The sequence below is a fragment of the Euleptes europaea genome, chromosome 16, assembly GCF_029931775.1.
Source record: "Euleptes europaea isolate rEulEur1 chromosome 16, rEulEur1.hap1, whole genome shotgun sequence".
NCBI classification, from domain to species: domain Eukaryota; kingdom Metazoa; phylum Chordata; class Lepidosauria; order Squamata; family Sphaerodactylidae; genus Euleptes; species Euleptes europaea.
The window spans coordinates 29,127,044-29,144,005 of record NC_079327.1 but is presented as its reverse complement, the minus strand read 5'-3'; the positions used below and the strand labels follow the sequence as shown (position 1 = coordinate 29,144,005).

General features: G+C 41.3%; 2 protein-coding genes across 2 annotated transcripts in view; both read left to right on the top strand.

Annotated features, from left to right (window-relative positions):
* Positions 1-9,322, top strand: part of RGPD4 (RANBP2 like and GRIP domain containing 4) — a 38,934-nt gene extending 29,612 nt beyond the window's left edge. Inside the window, exons 21-29 of the mRNA XM_056862069.1 lie at positions 908-1,075; positions 2,436-2,528; positions 4,033-4,235; positions 5,243-5,453; positions 5,953-6,051; positions 6,172-6,317; positions 7,703-7,976; positions 8,073-8,407; positions 8,872-9,322. Of these exons, the coding sequence (XP_056718047.1) occupies positions 908-1,075; positions 2,436-2,528; positions 4,033-4,235; positions 5,243-5,453; positions 5,953-6,051; positions 6,172-6,317; positions 7,703-7,976; positions 8,073-8,407; positions 8,872-9,177 (1,835 nt within the window). The 3' untranslated portion in view covers positions 9,178-9,322. The remainder of the gene's footprint in view (positions 1-907; positions 1,076-2,435; positions 2,529-4,032; positions 4,236-5,242; positions 5,454-5,952; positions 6,052-6,171; positions 6,318-7,702; positions 7,977-8,072; positions 8,408-8,871) is intronic.
* Positions 9,323-14,349: 5,027 nt separating this feature from the next.
* Positions 14,350-16,962, top strand: part of CCDC138 (coiled-coil domain containing 138) — a 29,509-nt gene continuing 26,896 nt past the window's right edge. The window contains exons 1-2 of the mRNA XM_056861967.1: positions 14,350-14,415; positions 16,635-16,695. Coding sequence (XP_056717945.1) covers positions 14,350-14,415; positions 16,635-16,695 — 127 coding nt within the window. The remainder of the gene's footprint in view (positions 14,416-16,634; positions 16,696-16,962) is intronic.

Sequence of the window (16,962 nt, the reverse complement as noted above, 5' to 3'; positions counted from 1 at the left end):
AAAAAAGCCTAACGTAAAGTATTCTGCTTTTTTAAATAATTGAAAATTTTCAGGTTTAATAAATCCAAATCTGAAAAATATGCAGTTCAGAGCTCCAGCCTAGCACTTAGATCACCCTCCCCTGCCGCCCCTGAAGTTAGAGGCTGGAGGGGATGGTGATCTAAGCATTGGGCTCCCGCTCAGCACTTAGATCGCCCTCTCCTGCCGCTGCCGAAGTCGGAGGTGGCAGGCAGTGGTGATTTGAACACTGGGAAGTAAGTAAGGGGGAATTGGGGGAAATGGTGGGACCAAAGCTGCCCCGAATAATGCCAAAAAGCTTCTTCTTTTTTTACATTTGGTTGGCTTCAGGGACTTCATTTTACTAAATGAGGAGTCTTTCAACTGAACAGACTCCTTGTATCCATTTCATGATCTTTAAGCATCTTTTCCAGTAAATTGTCCAAACAACCCCCCCACCTACAAGATGAAACAAGATTAAAAATGTAGCTAGAATTTTCCCCTTCTGTGAACATTAAGGGGATTTTGTACCATTTTAATTCTTGGAAGAAGTGTTCGGAAGTAAAATTAATGTGTAGATTGATTTACACAATCTTTAGCTTTTCATTTGTGCTTTATAGCCATTGTGTTGGATCCCAAGGTGCTCTTCTGTGGACGAATATGTGTTGTGACGACAAGTTGCTGACTAATAAAAAGCATGGCATGACTTTGGTCAAATGGCCTTTGTAGGAAGTATAATCTCATACTACGTTTTCCATCTTACTGATTTGATTTCAATATTGATGCTTAATGTCTTGTACCTGAATATACTTAAAACTTGTCTGTTTTGTAAATATTTTTGTGTTAAAGTAACAACTGCTGATTTAAACTTGCTCAGGCAATTCATGTGTTTGTATTTTTTTTCCAATAGCTGAGATTAAGAAGGAACCAGATACTGTTACGTCTGATGATGTATTGCTTGTATATGAATTAACACCCACTCCTGAACAAAGAGCTCTTGCAGACTCCCTCAAATTACCACCGACATTCTTCTGCTACAAGAACAAACCTGGTTATCAGAGTAGTGATGATGATGATGGTAAGAATCTTCCCAGGAAAATGATCTTACATGTTGCAGGATGCTGTTAAAAGATGAAAGTCCCTTGTATCTGTCCCTGCAAGATCAGGCAGACCTTTCCTATTTTATCTCCACTGTATAATAATTCTGTTCTTGGTGATTACAGGGGCTTCTGTCTCAGACCTCAACTTGTTGGGGAGAGCAATATAAAAACATAGTGAAGAATCTTGAAAGGTTGCTATTGTTGATTTGAACTGCCGTTCCCTAACCATGCCACTGTTCCAGGTTGAGCCTGTATTTTTGCCTTTAGTTAAGGAAGATGGCAGTATTCCATGTCCCTGCCTTTGCTTTATGCCTTTACTAGTTGATGGCTTTGTTTCCTTATCTGTATGAGAGTGGAGGAGCAGAGTACTGCCCTGGAAGAATGGACAAAGAAAAGATTGCACAGGCTTGTCTCAAATATGGCTTATAACAGGCTAGCTCTTCTAGCTAGTGGAGAGACCATCAACTAGTGAAGAATAGCTTTGTATATAAAGCTAACAAGGGTTAAAGCTATGCTTATTTGCTAAATTGCTTTTACTGTTACTTCTCTTGCAATGCCTGTTTTCAACTCTTGATCTCGACTTTCAGAAATTAATAATAGCATCTGTCTTACCACTGTGTGCATGGGACATGGGAATTCTTCATTTTTCTCTTTTCCCGCAGCAGCTTTCAACGCCCTGGAAAGATCATAGCCACAGACACAGGTCTCACATGGAGAAATAGCTGTGTGGGTTGAGGAGGGCACTGGAGTGAGGAATTGCTCTTCTTATTCCATAAGTGCAGCTCCACTGAGGAAAGGGGTTCATTTCATCCTGTTGTCCATCCTCATTCCAGCCCACCAACCCACACAGCTGTTCCCTTGCATGAATCCTACAACCCCAGAAATGATCTTTCTGAAAGTCAGAAGGGAGCTGCAGGAACAGAGAGGAACTCCATATGCCCTTCCGTTCATGGGTGGTTGAATACATGCCGCTATCTGCTTCTAAAGAAGACCCTTTTTAACTGAATTGATTTATTTTTACTGTAAGCCTAACTGTCAGCACCCTATCCTCACTTCTAATTATTGTTAAGTCCTGTTGTTGTCAACTGGACAGCTGCATAACAAGCTCTGGGTTGGGACTTTCATTCAGCGTGATTATTGCTGGGTCTTATGGTTTGAGACTTTTGGATCACAAGTGAATTGGTTGGCATTTTTGGGGGGGGAGGTCCCATTATTGCTAGTGGAATTTTAAAATGCCTTTAATTTAAATTAACTCTTTATTTGTAGCAGTAGGTTTGAGTTTTTGCAGTACAGTCAGTAGTAATTGATGCCACGGTATCCACTTCTTTCATATTTCAGATGAGGACTATCAAACAGCAGTGAGGAATCTTAATGGAAAGCTGTATCCTGATGAACCTAAAGAACCCACAAGGCCAAAGGAAACTGATACAGGTACAACACATCGAATGGGAAGAGTTTCGTAACATCAAGCTTCAAGGGGTGTAATTCTTGATTGCAAATTTACAGATTCCCCCCTCCATTTTATTTTCACACCAACTCTGAAGTATGCTAAGCTTAAAGGCAGTGACTAGCCAGGGTCAGCTGGTGAGCTTCGTGGCAGAGTGGGGATTTGAACCTTACTCTCCTAGCTTGCAGCTTGACACTGACAACTGTACGACACTGGCACTGAAGGTGCTGGTAACATCTAAAGACCAAGACGGTCTTTCTGTTGCCCCAGGTGGTAGGATCAGAAGCAATGGGTAGGATCAGAAGCAAAAGAGTTTCTGGCTAAACATTAGGAAGAACTTTCTGACAGAGCAGTTCCTCAGTGGAACAGGCTTCCTCGGGAGGTGGTGGGCTCTCCTCTGGAGGTTTTTAAGCCGAGGCTAGATGGCCATCTGTCAGCAATGCTGATTCTGTGAACTTAGGAGAGGGAGGGAAGGAAGGAAGGGTTGCATCAGTGTTTGGCTCTTGTGGCCCTTTCTTATGTGCCCAGGAAAATCCCAATCACCACTTTGGGGTCAGGAAGCAATTCTCCAGGCCATATTGGCCAAGGATCCTGGAGGATTTTTTATAGCCATCTTCTGGGCATGGAGTAGGGGTCATTGGGGGTGTGGGAGGGAGGAAACAGTGAATTTCCTGCATTGTGCAGGGGGTTGGACTAGATGACCCTGTTGGTCCCTTCCAACTCTATGATTCCAAGGTACGCTATTAGAGTTATTGCAACATCTAAGAGAAAACAATGAGGTCTACAGATTTTGAAACCTCTTAAGTTCATCTTCAAGTTCCTGATTCCTGGTGTTCTCCTTAATGATCCAGACAGGGTTTTTTTGCTCAGTTTTGCCCAGTTCTCCTTACTGCAGTCCCTGTCCCACATGACTTTTGCCTGTGCCGGACCCATGATCCCCAGCCTAGCCTTTTTTGGGTAGTCAAAGAGAAATCTCCCTCTTTACCAGTGGAAAGCTGATTGAATCCAACCCACTATCTCTGGACATGCTGCCACTTACCTTCTTTATATCTTGGCCATTTCCACTGAGCTTTCCAGTCTTCCTGCTTGCAGAGTTTCTCTTGTCCCCAGGTCTGTGTAGGGGTTTCTCCCAGCTTATTACAATTTTTTAACTTCTGAAGACAGACAACTGAACAACATTTTCACAGTTGACTTCTATGAAGGAAAGTGTGTTAATGTTCTATGACGTCACAGAAGCTCAACCACTGACTTGGGAGTTCCATCACTAGCTTTCATTTTAGAACACTACTGTAGAGATCATCCAAATGACTTTTCGAAATGGATATAAGCCTGGAATTGTTACAGGAACAGGTTGCATGGAGAAAACTGATTTGTGAAATATTTAATAAACAGATCCGCCTAACCTTTCCGTGAACAATTTGGATGCTCTACCTCATTTTACTTTACTGTTTATTCTTTTCAGTAAAATCTAAGGTGCTCTCTGTTTAGGTATCATAGGAGAAAATGAGGCAGAAAGCGGAAGTGAGTGTGTTCTAGTCTGGGAAAAGAAACCAACTCCTGAAGAAAAGGCTAAAGCAGAGACGCTAAAGCTTCCACCAACATTTTTCTGTGGCATTAGCAGTGATACTGAAGAAGACAATGACAACTTGGAAGACTTCCAAAAAGAACTTCAAAAAATCCAAGAAACTAAAGTACGTAACAAGGTCTGATCTTAAATATCCCTGCAAGTAGATTTACTTATAAGGTTGAAGCCCGTCAATTTCCATGAGTGGAAAAGAGAGCAGTTTGTGCTAATTCCTTCCCTCCTCCTGCACACCTCCAACTCCTGCTGTTCCTTAGAATCCCCTGTATATTTTGGGCAGCAGCAGGAAGGAGAGTACATAGCTCAGGTGCACTGACAAATGCCTTCTGTCAGCATGAATGTTCTTCAGAATCCATAAACCGGATGAAAAAGCCTTCTGTGCCCCTGGTCTTTCCCTCTCCCTCCTTTATTTTTGGATTTGGTTTGTAAAGTACAGAACGTGGGGCTTATCTGTATAAAATGCTATATTAAACAGAAAGGAGCAAGTGAGCTTGAATTTTCCCCTCTTCCTCTGGCTCATCAGGAATTGTCACAGCTAGTTAATGGACTGTTGAGTTCATTGAGAGGCACAGAATTAAATTTCTGATGAGGTGACGTACGTGCTCAAGCTCTGGTTAATTTCATGTGTAAGCTCAGGAAGGTATCTTGGCTCAGACCACATTGGCAGTGATCCTGGAATCTTTTCTTTTCTTTACAGTATATGGCTAGGGTTAATTTGTGTGAGCTATAAGTTAGCTCAAACTAGTTGACCTTTACGGTTTTTTCTGCACTACACTTGCTGTTAAGTCTGGCACACTGTAATTTGGATTGGGAAGGAAGATATAGTAGATGAAATAGCTTGAAAAGAATGTTGGACTACAGGGTTTGTGGTTCCATATGGTTCTAGTATGGCATTTACCAATGTGATATGAAACCATCTTCAAAATACTAAGATAACCAGTAATTTCTGTAGTTTTTCTTTACTTCAACTGCCTGGAATGTACCTGGCTAGATAAACTAGCTGTGGTTTCTAATACTATTGTGATTCTTTTCATGTGAATTCACACAAGGCCTCTGAAGATTTAGCCCTAGTTTAACAAGAACAGAAAAGTTTTTACAGTGAACTTTCTCTTTCAGGAAGCTCAGGCAGGTGAAGTCACAAGTTCAGTTGATGTGAGGACCACTGAGGAAGAAGCACCTGTTGCAGTAGCCAGTGGACGTGAAGAATTGCACTCTGCTACAGAATCTATACAAACAATGCAGGCTTTATTGGGAATGGATGATACACCTGTTGATCTGTCAACTAAAAAAGAAAATGATTTAAATTCTGCAGCTTCTACCAACCAGGGTATACTCTTCTGCTTGGAATAGATTTTAAAGTCATATACTAGGCACAGGGGTGGATCCAGCTAGTTTTTATGCTGGTGAAAAAGGGATGAGGGGGTCCCTTTTGAGCTATGCTGAGACTCATGGGACCTGCATGGGTGAAAGGCAAGTGCAGTGGGTGATCGAGAAAGGAGGGAAATTATTTTAAGATTAAGTGAAAAAGCTGGCTTGTATCAGGATCTAATAACGCCCATGAATTACCTTGAATTAGTTAAAACTTTGCATGCTGCATTGAATTATAGGGTGTGTGTATGTGAAAAGCTGCCTCAGCCTACCTGGATTATAGACAACATATTGAATACGCATTAAAAGTGACCCACAAGTCCTTTGTATGTAGGTGGGTGGAGGAGGGTGAGATATGTCTGTAAAGAAGGGGACAGATCTTTAGAGCTTGTACTGGTGGAGAGGGAAGAAAAGCAGTACCAGTAAAATGATCTTTACATTATTGTTCCTGCATACAGAAAAGGAACCTTTCTCATTTGACCTTGGCAACATACATGACTTGTCTTTTGCTGATCTGGCTTCAAATAATTCTGGGGATTTTGCTTTTGGCTCTAAAGGTAAGGCACACTTAAAAGGTGTATGCATGGAGTATACTGAGGGGACTTGTTGTGTTGGAGGCTTTTAGTGGTAGAATGAAGCACTTCAATACCAAGATTCTTTTTCCTCCATCTAAACAGACAAAAACTTCAAGTGGGCAGATACAGGAGCAACTGTATTTGGAGCCCAGCCAGCTTCTAAAGGAGAGAATGAAGAAGATGGGAGTGATGAAGAAGTTGTACATAGTGAAGATATTCATTTTGAACCAATAGTATCTCTCCCTGAGGTAAGACTTTAATCAGAGATGTAGGGTTCCTGCAACAGTCCCTACACCACACGGCTATTGTGTTGCAAGTCTTTGTGGTACAGGTTCAGTATCCCTTATCCAGACTGCTTGAGACCAGAAGTGGTCTGTATTTCAGAATTTTCTATTTTTTGGAATTTTTGCATATACATAATGAGATATCTTGGGGATAAGACCCAAATTCATTTACGTTTTATATATATACACATAGCCTGGATGTAATTTTAAACAGTACCTAAAATAATTTTGTGTACACTGAACCATCAGAAAGCAAAGGTGTTAACTGTCTCACCAGAATACCTGTTGTCAGCTGTTAAAACAAGAACAACAACAAACAAATAACGGCAGGCTTTCAGTCTCCACCTTTGATACAGTGTACACTGTATTTTATTTTTGGGGGTGAGAGGAAACATTGAAAGCAGGCAGCACGGATCTGCCTGCATGCCAGCTCGAAGGGTCCAGTTTTCAGATCCGTCCGGATATGGGATGTCCAGATAAGGGATACTTTACCTGTATAACTAATTCCAGTGCTGGAATAGCATGGGATATTGCAGAAGAATAAGAGATATATTAACAAGGAAAAAGGATAAAGGTAAATCCACAGTGACTGTCAAATCAGGTGGTAACTTGAGGAAACACCCTTAGGAAGAGCACTAAAGTTGCACAAACTCCCCGTTTGAACCAGACATCTATACCGGACTCCCCAACTGCTTTCTGCAGTTTTGTGCCAACAGTTGCTTTATTCCAAGCTGTCAAATCTTGGCTTCTCTTCATCAGTTGATGACAACAGTACAGGCTGCTGCTTCGCCTTACGTTTCAGAGTAATAGATTGTTGTTGGTATCCTCACATATAGGATAATGAGAAATAGGCCTGGAGGTAACAGAAACTGGTAGAGGGACACTCTGGGAGAAAGAATACCTGCTGTCATATATGGAAGCTGGGATCCTACTCTGTCCCCCAACTGTAGTGGGAGCTCAGGCAAAGACTCCTGATGAAGTTTCAAAGGTTTAACTGGAATTATTGTGGGAGATGTTGGTAAAAGAAGGAACTGTGACCTGGGATTTCACTGCTTCCAAGAGGCAGAGGTGCATAGTACTTTGTAACTGGAAAAAGGGTCAAATTTTTATTTCCTTCCTTGGGCTGGGGGTGCTAGATAATACATCTCCCCTCTTCATACATGCACACGTGCATGGTGGGAACCAGTGAACAGAATTTTCCTACTCTGAATATTTTTTTGTGTATTTCTAAAACAGAAGTAGTACGCGGATCGTATTTGATGGAATATAGCTTTCTCCAAGGCCTTTAATGCAAGAATGAACTATATTAAGTTGTAATGGTAATAGTGACGACTTCTTGTATCTGCCAGATTGAAGTGAAGTCAGGAGAAGAAGATGAAGAAATTCTTTTCAAAGAGAGATCGAAACTCTACCGATGGGATAGAGAAGTCAATCAGTGGAAAGAACGTGGTGTGGGAGAAATAAAAATCTTGTTCCATACACAGAAGAAATACTATAGAATTTTAATGAGAAGGGACCAAGTTCTCAAAGTTTGTGCAAACCATATAATCACAAAAGCAATGGAATTAAAACCCTTGAATACCTCAAACAATGCTATGGTTTGGACTGCTACAGATTATGCAGGTGAGTATTTGTGGGGGGAAATCTTTCATAATTTGCCAAATGCAGTAGCAAATCTGATCAGCGCACTTTTAATCATGTTTGGGATTTTAATTTCAGATGGTGAAGCTAAAGTGGAACAGCTTGCAGTCAGATTTAAAAGCCAAGAACTGGCTGATTCTTTCAAGAGGAAATTTGAAGAGTGTCAACAAAGCTTATCAGAGTTACAGACAGGCCACATATCCCTAGCAGAAGAACTATCAAGGGAAACTAACCCTGTGGTGTATCTTGAAGTTTCTGCTGACAATGAACTTCTAGGTCATATAACCATGGAATTGTTTTCAAATATTGTTCCTCGAACAGCAGAGAACTTCAGAGCACTCTGCACAGGAGAAAAAGGATTTGGTTTCAAAAACTCCATATTTCACAGAATAATTCCAGGTTTTGTCTGTCAAGTAAGTACAAACATTAGTGTTTGGGTATACATATCGAAGGGTTTGCATTTTAGATCAGGGATTTATTGTAAGGGTTAATAAAACTAAAATGTCCCTAAAATTTCAAAAACAGCCTCCTCTCAATAGGAAGGTGGATAAAAGAGAAAATGAAATGCCATCTACTTCTCTGAATTGGAGCCCCCATATTCCTTCACATAAGTATACCTCTAGAAGCAGCCATTCAGTGCACTGAATGCAAGCCCAAATAAAATAAGAGAATCTCTTTAAAAGATAATCAGAATGTATTTTGAGCTCCAGGGTTCACCCTTTTCTCTCATTGGTTAAGTAATTTTGCCAAAGCATAGGAATGCATGTAATGTCTGAGCCTATTGGCACTTCAGATCCAGTTAAGGAGCATATGAAAATAAATGGTAAGATTTCAAACTGTTTTTAAGGCTTCACTGAATTTCCTTGGTATTTTCTAGGGAGGCGACATCACTAAACAGGATGGCACCGGGGGACGATCTATTTATGGAGATACATTTGAGGATGAAAACTTCGAAGTAAAACACACTGGGCCTGGCTTATTGTCCATGGCAAATCGTGGCAGAGACACCAACAATTCTCAATTTTTTATTACTCTAAAAAAGGCAGAGCACTTGGACTTTAAACATGTTGTCTTTGGGTTTGTGAAGGATGGAATGGATATTGTGAGGCAAATAGAATCTTTTGGCTGTCCTAAAGGAACAGTGTCAAAAAGAATTGTGATTACAGAATGTGGGCAAATATAAAAATTACTGTGACATGTATGCAGATGGAAAGAAATCAGCATTCAACAGATCTAGACAAAATTATGTTCAGTTTTGGAAAAACTGAATATTTTTGGTGTACAAATGTAAAGTTACAGCTTATAGCTGAGTACTTTTTTAAAGTGTTCTAATGAGTTTGCATGTTATGAAATAAAAGCTTAAACACTGGTATTTCAGATGTGACGTTCCTAATTTTCATTAGACAATTTAAAATGAAATCCCATGAGCCTGAGGTTTAGCCCCTATTTTCGTTCAAGGGAGTCAAATAAGGTTATAACCCACTGGTATTTCATTCATAGGCAGCGTCAACCAACTCTTTGCCTGTGTTTTGCTTGCAGGACTAAATTGGGTAAGACTCTGGAAGTCTGTGTATAGAACCCACAAGTGTTCAAGAGGGGTGTTTTGTTTTTAACAGCAGGCATATGGGATCCTAATTTGAATCAGGATTAAGTAGGCCTTTTCCTTCCCAATGCCACTCCTTCTCTTAAAATAATCCCATAGAGCTGTTTCTGGTCAAGAAAATAATAGGATGGGGAAAGATTCTAAAAGGGTTCATTTTGGTTTGCATCTTCTCTTGATCCTTTCTTAGTTGGGCTTCATATTTGAAGTACCATTGATCACAGTTGTGAGGAATTCCCTTATACATGGAAAGCGCCTCTTCGGATCTTTTGCTATTAATCACAGTAGATCATGCAGTCTTGAATGTAGTGGGGATAAAGATCACGGCTCTGCTTTGCTTAAGGTCATTTATATGTGATTGTGCCCAAAGAGTTATTGTTGAAGAGAAGCAGTCTGCTGTGTGGCATCTTCCCACAGTTTCCACAATGATAGATTCTCTCTGCAGTGTTGTACTTGCTAGATCGTTAAATGCTCAGCAAGAACTTTTAAAGTTAAATGTTATCAGACATCTAAATAATATGTAGAAGCAGCTTTCTCCACTCCTGGACAGTGGCTGGTAGTTGTGGTCAAGTGGCTAAGGGAGAACATGCTAAAACTGAATAAGGTAATCAAGTTATCAAGGCTGCTGTTTTGGAATGGATCACTTGGATTTTTTGATGGGGTACGCTGCTCACTGGCTGATTCAGTAACGAGCTTGGGTGTGATGCTGGCTCCTTCCCAGTTGATGGAAAAACAGGTGTACAATGTTGTGGGGAAGGCTTTTTACCAACTTCATTTGGTGCACATGCTTTCATGCCATTTTGATTCAGCTATTCTGCTCCGTGCTACTGAAACCAAAACATGGCTACTTTAATGCACATTATGTGGGGCTGCCTCTGAAGACAACTTGGAAGCTTCCATTGGCACAAAACACTGCAGTTTACATCAGTGCTGATTGGACCATAATGTATCAATTTTGAGTTAACTGTGCTTCCAGGTTTAGTTCACAGTGCCAGTTCTCTTGATGTTTCACACACAGAGACACACTCCACATTTCTTGGGGACTGTTTCTCCAAGTCTATGTGCCAGATACTCTTGCTGATCAACCTTTACCTGTGCTGTCTCCTAGGGTGGTAACAGTTGCTTCCAATTCTCAGGTTTTCTGCCATAGCCCCAAATTTGTGGAACAGGCTACTCTTGAAGATCAGGAGCATTTCCACCCTTTCTGCTTTTAAAAAGCTAGTGAGGTAGTAGATTTTAAGAAGAATTTCAGTTAATGGTGTCTAGATCCAGATTTGAAGTAGTTTATGTACTGATGTTAATTGTGCATTATAATCTGTTTTATTTAATTGTTGGTTTTTTTGTAAGATAACCTGATGGCCCATCTGATTAGGGAGGGAAAGGTAAATTATAAATTTTTGATACAATTAAGAAAAATGTCCCAGCACCACAGTGACCCAACTGATCCTGTATGCACAAGAAAATTCATATACTGGAGAGAAACCATATGAATGCCCTGAGTGCAGGTAAAGGTTCCATGCAAAATCATGCCTATCACTGTCACAGTATCTTAATTCCATCTGCTCACCTAGTTAAACCTTTTTACACTTAGAGGTGCCTAAGTAGTTTTAGGATTGGTTTTAGAATTTTGGGGCTATTTTAAATGCTGTTTTAAATGGTTTTATTGATTAAATGGGTTGTTGTTCCCCTGTAAGCCGCTCTGAGCCTGGTCTCGGCCAGGGAGAGCGGGGTATTAAATTGAAACAATAAACAATAGGATCTTTATATACAGAACTCTCAGGATCTTGCCTGGTTTGGCACTCCAAAAATAACTGCTATTTAACTTAATAAAATATAGCTTTCCAGTGTTTTACCAACATATATTTTGGTACCAAAAGTAACTACTTGGATTCAGCCTGGCTGTATTAATACAAGTCTTGTGTACTTGGTTTAGAAACTGCCAGTAAATCACCAAACCACAACAAATAGCTATTGTGAACATGAGTGGAACTTGTAGTAACTTTAGAAGAATGTTGCTGTTGGCAATACTTGAGTATCTTGTCAGACCAAATACTAGGAGGATGAGTTCTTAATGTGTCTGGCTATCGTATGAACAAAGCTGCTGCCAGGACACTACTAGAGCCAGGATTTGTCATGGTGTCTGTAAATCATACATATGGGATCTGAAGTGTGCACAAAGGCTATCTTTGGAAATTTCTAGAACTAAGCATTTCTGGTGTGAGCATTGCTGCCTCCTGCAGCAAGGACATACCGCCTGTGCCTGGAGTGGGCAGAGTTGCAACTTCCACTCAGTTCTTTGTGTCAGCTTATCACTGGCCTGTATCCCACCACTCAAGGTCTGAAGCCTTCCTTGGACACAAGCCTTCCTCGAGCACACTGGTAGGGTACAAGCTACTACCTGTTCTTCCTGGGAAGCCCTACAACGCCTCCTTTTCAGTACTGAGGCTGATTCTCCTCTTCATGTTTATCATGTCAATTGTGCTGGTATTAGCTTGTCTGTCTGTAATGGCTCACTCAGACATACATGTTACCATTTAATATTGGGCAACAAGTAGTATACATGCACTTTTGAAAATGTCTTTGACCTGTACCCACTACTGTACCTAACTGAAGTTTTATTGTGAAAAAATGCTACTGGATTATGATTTTTTAGCAGGCCAATAAAATTGAATTACCTTCTTGTATTGTTACTCGTTCTGGTTGGTTGTCAGCCTTTTTTCTCTCATGAGCTAAAAAGACACAGCAGACAATCCAAATTAATTAAATTTCTACCCTGCCCTCCCCAGCTTAGATTTCAATTAAGTTAAAATGCACAAAGTTGCCTACTGTGGACATGCTTAGAGGAAGTATATTAATTTGTGTTTGGGTAACAGCGTTTGCAATGCTGTGGCTATATATACTAGATTGTTTCTCAATATTAGGATTCTTCGATGTTCCTATCTGAAGCATTAAACAGGAATCTGGCAATCTTTAATAGCTCAAGATAAGGTGTGTATTCAGCACCTTGTTTAAAAGACTGACGTGATAGATTTTAGCTACCTTTTAAGGAGTTTTGATTTTTGGCTGGGTCAGGAATGACAGCCGGTCTGGGAGTGTAGGAACTTGCTGCTGAAGGACACTTTACGTGTATCCAGTGGCTGGTGGTCATCTTCATAGAATCATAGAGTTGGAAGGGACCACCAGGGTCATCTAGTCCAACCCCCCCTGCACATTGCAGGAAATTCCAAACTACCTCCCCACCACACCCCCAGTGACCCCTACTCCATGCCCATAAGATAACCAAGGTGCCCTCCCTCTCATGATCTGCCTAAGGTCATGGGATCAGCATTGCTGACAGATGGCCCTCTAGCCTTTGCTTAGTAACCTCCGGGGAAGGAGAGCTTACCACCTCCCAAGATGGGAGGTTTTTGGGGCGGAGCCTGAGGAGGGCGGGGTTTGGGGAGAGGAGGGACTTCGATGCCATAGAGTCCAATGGCCAAAGCGGCCATTTTCTCCAGGTGAACTGATCTCTATCGGCTGGAGATCAATCGTAATAGCAGGAGATCTCCAGCTCAAACCTGGTAGTTGGCAACCCTAAATACCAGGGTTGCTGTGCAGAGGAAGGCACTGGCAAAACCACCTCTGTTAAGTCTCTTGCCCTGAAAACCCCCAAAAGGGGTCGCCTTAAGTCAGCTGCAACTTGAAGGCACTTTACACACACACAGGCTGTTACCGCACTAGGTATTCCCAGCGATGTATCAAGCGTATGGAAATGTTATAAAAAATTCTGTTCGCACTTTCTATGTATTCCCAGCGATGTATTAAGAGTTTGAAACTGTTATAAAAAATACTGTTCGCATTTTGTTTGGCCCCTTTAGCTGTGAAGACGTCTTCCAACCATTTTTTAGCCGTGGTATCCAAAAAACCCTTTTAAAGCGATGTTTGTTTTTTTAATAATATTTTTTATTGTTTTCTTCATTTCATTAACATATATAAAAACATCAGTTATTTAAAATTTAATAAGGTAATAAAAAGGAAATAATTATAGTAATTAAATCATAAAATGACTTCCCCCTCACTCTCTTCCATCTTAATTTAAATTGTATATACTTTTGCCAACAAAACTAATCCCCATATTATTTAATTAGTATATACTTATCATCTTGTCTAATACTGTTAATTCAGTACCTTAATATAGCCATAATACAAAATATATATAGGGGATTAAACCAAAGAATATCCTTTAAATGATCCCATTAAAAACTATGTTTTATAATAAGTTCTCCACGCCTCCCATTCCCCCCCCCCCAAAAAAAATTGTACATTGTCAGTCTGGTTTATCAAAGCTGTAAGTTTTGCCATTTCTGTCAATTCCAGCATCTTATTTACCCAGTCTGTTTTAGTCGGAATCTCATCAGTCTTCCACTTAGCGGCTAAAGCGATGTTTTTTATAACATTTTCAAACTCTTAATACGTCGCTGGGAATACAAAGTGCGGTCACCCCCTAAGCGACCACGCGCTTCCACCCAACAGTCCAACAGAGCGGCCACCCAAACACAACGCTCCTCCCCTCCCGTGGACCTTTAAGCCAACCACGCGGAGGGGCTACCTGACTGACAGCGCTGAAACCAGAAGGGCGAGGCGGAGCCTCCTCCTCGCGCAAGCGCGTTGAGCCTCCCCTCCTCCTCCTCCCCCCCGCCTGTTCGGCCGTTGCGAGCGGCGGTTGCGGCCGTTGCGAGCGGGGGGGGGGGCGTGCGCGCGCGCGCCGTCTCCTTAATGGCGAGCCCCGCGGAGCTGAGCCGTTCGGTGGAGCGTTGGCGACGGCGCTACTTGTCAGGGGAGGTGGGGGCTTTGCTCTGGGGGAGGGGAACGAGCGCGAGTGGCGGGGTTGGGGGAAGGGGGCCCGCGCTGCATGCTGGGGCTGCTCCCTTTCCCACGAGGATGATGGTTGTCTGTCTGAAGAAGTGAGCCTAATTCTGATATAAGGAGGACAGCTGGCCCGATTCTACTCCCACTAAAGCCTGCAGGACTTGCAATCATGGAATAGTGGCTGCTGTTGGAAATTGTTCCTTGCTTAGAATCAGTGTGAATTATGCTTTATCTAAGAACGTTTCAATGAAACAAACCTTCTTGCACTAAAAAATACACTGTATGGAAGGAAGGAGCTCACGAAAGCTCAGAAATTTTTCCTAGTCTTAAAGGTGCGGCTAGGTTCTTGCTCTTTTCTGCTGCAGGCAGGTCTACCCATCGTGTTGGGTGCCCTTTGCATTTTCACTGATGTAGTATAGTGCTTCGATTGCGGGCTAAGTCCTAAAACAGAAAAATGCTTGTCTTTGACACATAGAGTTGGAAGGGACTACCAGGGTCATCTAGTCCAGCCCCCTGCACAATGCAGGACATTCCAAACTACCTCCCCCCCCCACACATCCCCAGTGCCCAGAATCATAGAGTTGGAAGGGACCACCAGGGTCATCTAGTCCAACCCCCTGCACAATGCAGGAAATTCCAAACTACCTCCCCCACACACATCCCCAGGGCCCAGAAACATAAGAGTTGGAAGGGACCACCAGGGTCATCTAGTCCAACCCTCTGCACAATGCAGGAAATTCCAAACTACCTCTCCCCCACACATCCCCAGTGCCCAGAATCATAGAGTTGGAAGGGACCACCAGGGTCATCTAGTCCACCCCCTGCACAAGTTGGCCAAGGTGCCCTCCCTCTCATGAACTGCCTAAGGTCATAGAATCAGTATTGCTGACAGATGGCCATTCAGCCTCTCCTTAAAAACCTCCAGGGAAGGAGCGCTTACCACCTCCCGAGGAAGCCTGTTCCACTGAGGAACTGCTCTGTTAGAAAGTTCTTCCTAATGTCTAGATGGAAACTCTTCTGTTTCCAGAACTCACTGTCTTCTTCTCCCAACAAACCCCCAGCCGGTGATGGAAGTCTATCCTGTGGAAGGAAGGCACTCTACACGTGCTCAGGTGCCTCTTTCCCCCTTGTTACTGTTTCCTGTATGGTAAAGCTGAGCCTTTGTATTACGGTCCAAACTTGAACTATTACTTACTATGGTGAGGAGGTGTGTCAGTCTAAAGCACATTTTCTGTTTTAGAATTATCGGCTAGAGGAAGGAGATTTCATAACAATTTTAATTTGGCCATTTTGTTTCTGGCATTGGGGAAGCCACCCTTGCTACCACCACTACTGTGACTAAATGCAAAAATTCGACAGATGTGTTTTTTCACTGTGGAGATACGATGAGGAACAGCTACACCTGTTGAATTTTTGCATTGCATACAATTGTTGTCAAAGTTCTATAATTCCCTAGGAATGTGATAACCTTTTGTGTGGTTGACCCCACTCTTCCAACCCCAGTGTGTGAGTGGATGAATTACTTCTCCTTTTGTTCCAGGTTCAAGTTCATTGCATAGAGCCAAAGGCCGTTACAAGAAGTAAACTAAAAGCACTGTAAATTCGTATGACAATCTTTGATAACGTATATATTTACATTTTAGTATGAAATTAAAACTCAAGGAGGAAGAAAGAAGAAAAAAAATTCTCTAAACCACTGAAACTTATCAAAATATTGAACATAAAACGTTTGAAGTAATCTAAAATGTAGCTCACAAAAACCAAAACCACTACTGCCCATGACTTGAAATTGTAGCTTTTAACGCTTGCCTGAATAGAGCTCACTTTTGTGAATGGAAAAATCTCACATCTTACCATGTCAATAACTTATAAATGGGATATGCAGTTCAGTTCTGATCTCTAACAATACTTTGGGTCAGCCTAGCCTGAATGTTCTTTGCCGCTGGAGCAGAGGGCAACTTTATGTGAGACCTTTTTGTTGAGATGTTTGAAACATTTCTTGTTCCTGCTGCGTCTTCTAATTATATTTTTCTAATACTTTTAATTTAATGACATTATATTCTCCAGGTTCAGAAGAACTGCTTTGATTAATTTCAGTCACTTAAAATCCTGTTCTAGGAGAACTATAATGAAAAGATATAATAAATAGATGTATATATGCTAATAACGGCAGGACAAAATTCTTCTTTTAGGATGATTCATTGAAGACAGTGCAAACAAAATGTAAAAACAGAAGGGACCGCACATCTCCAGGTAATACATTTTTAAAGGAATTTATTTTTTTTCAACTGAATTTTAAACTTAGGATAATAAGAAAATACCCTTATTCAACATGAATACAAAGTATGGCAGTTTCACAAGTGCAAACTGAATTTATTCAGCATTACAGCTGTTTAATTTTCAAGATCTTGATCCCAAGATGCTAGCCTATTATTTTTTATTTTTAAAAGCAGCTTATAGAGAGAGTAGTTGAAGCTCCTAATGGCACACTTAACTATTTTTTACATTTTGCATTTCCAA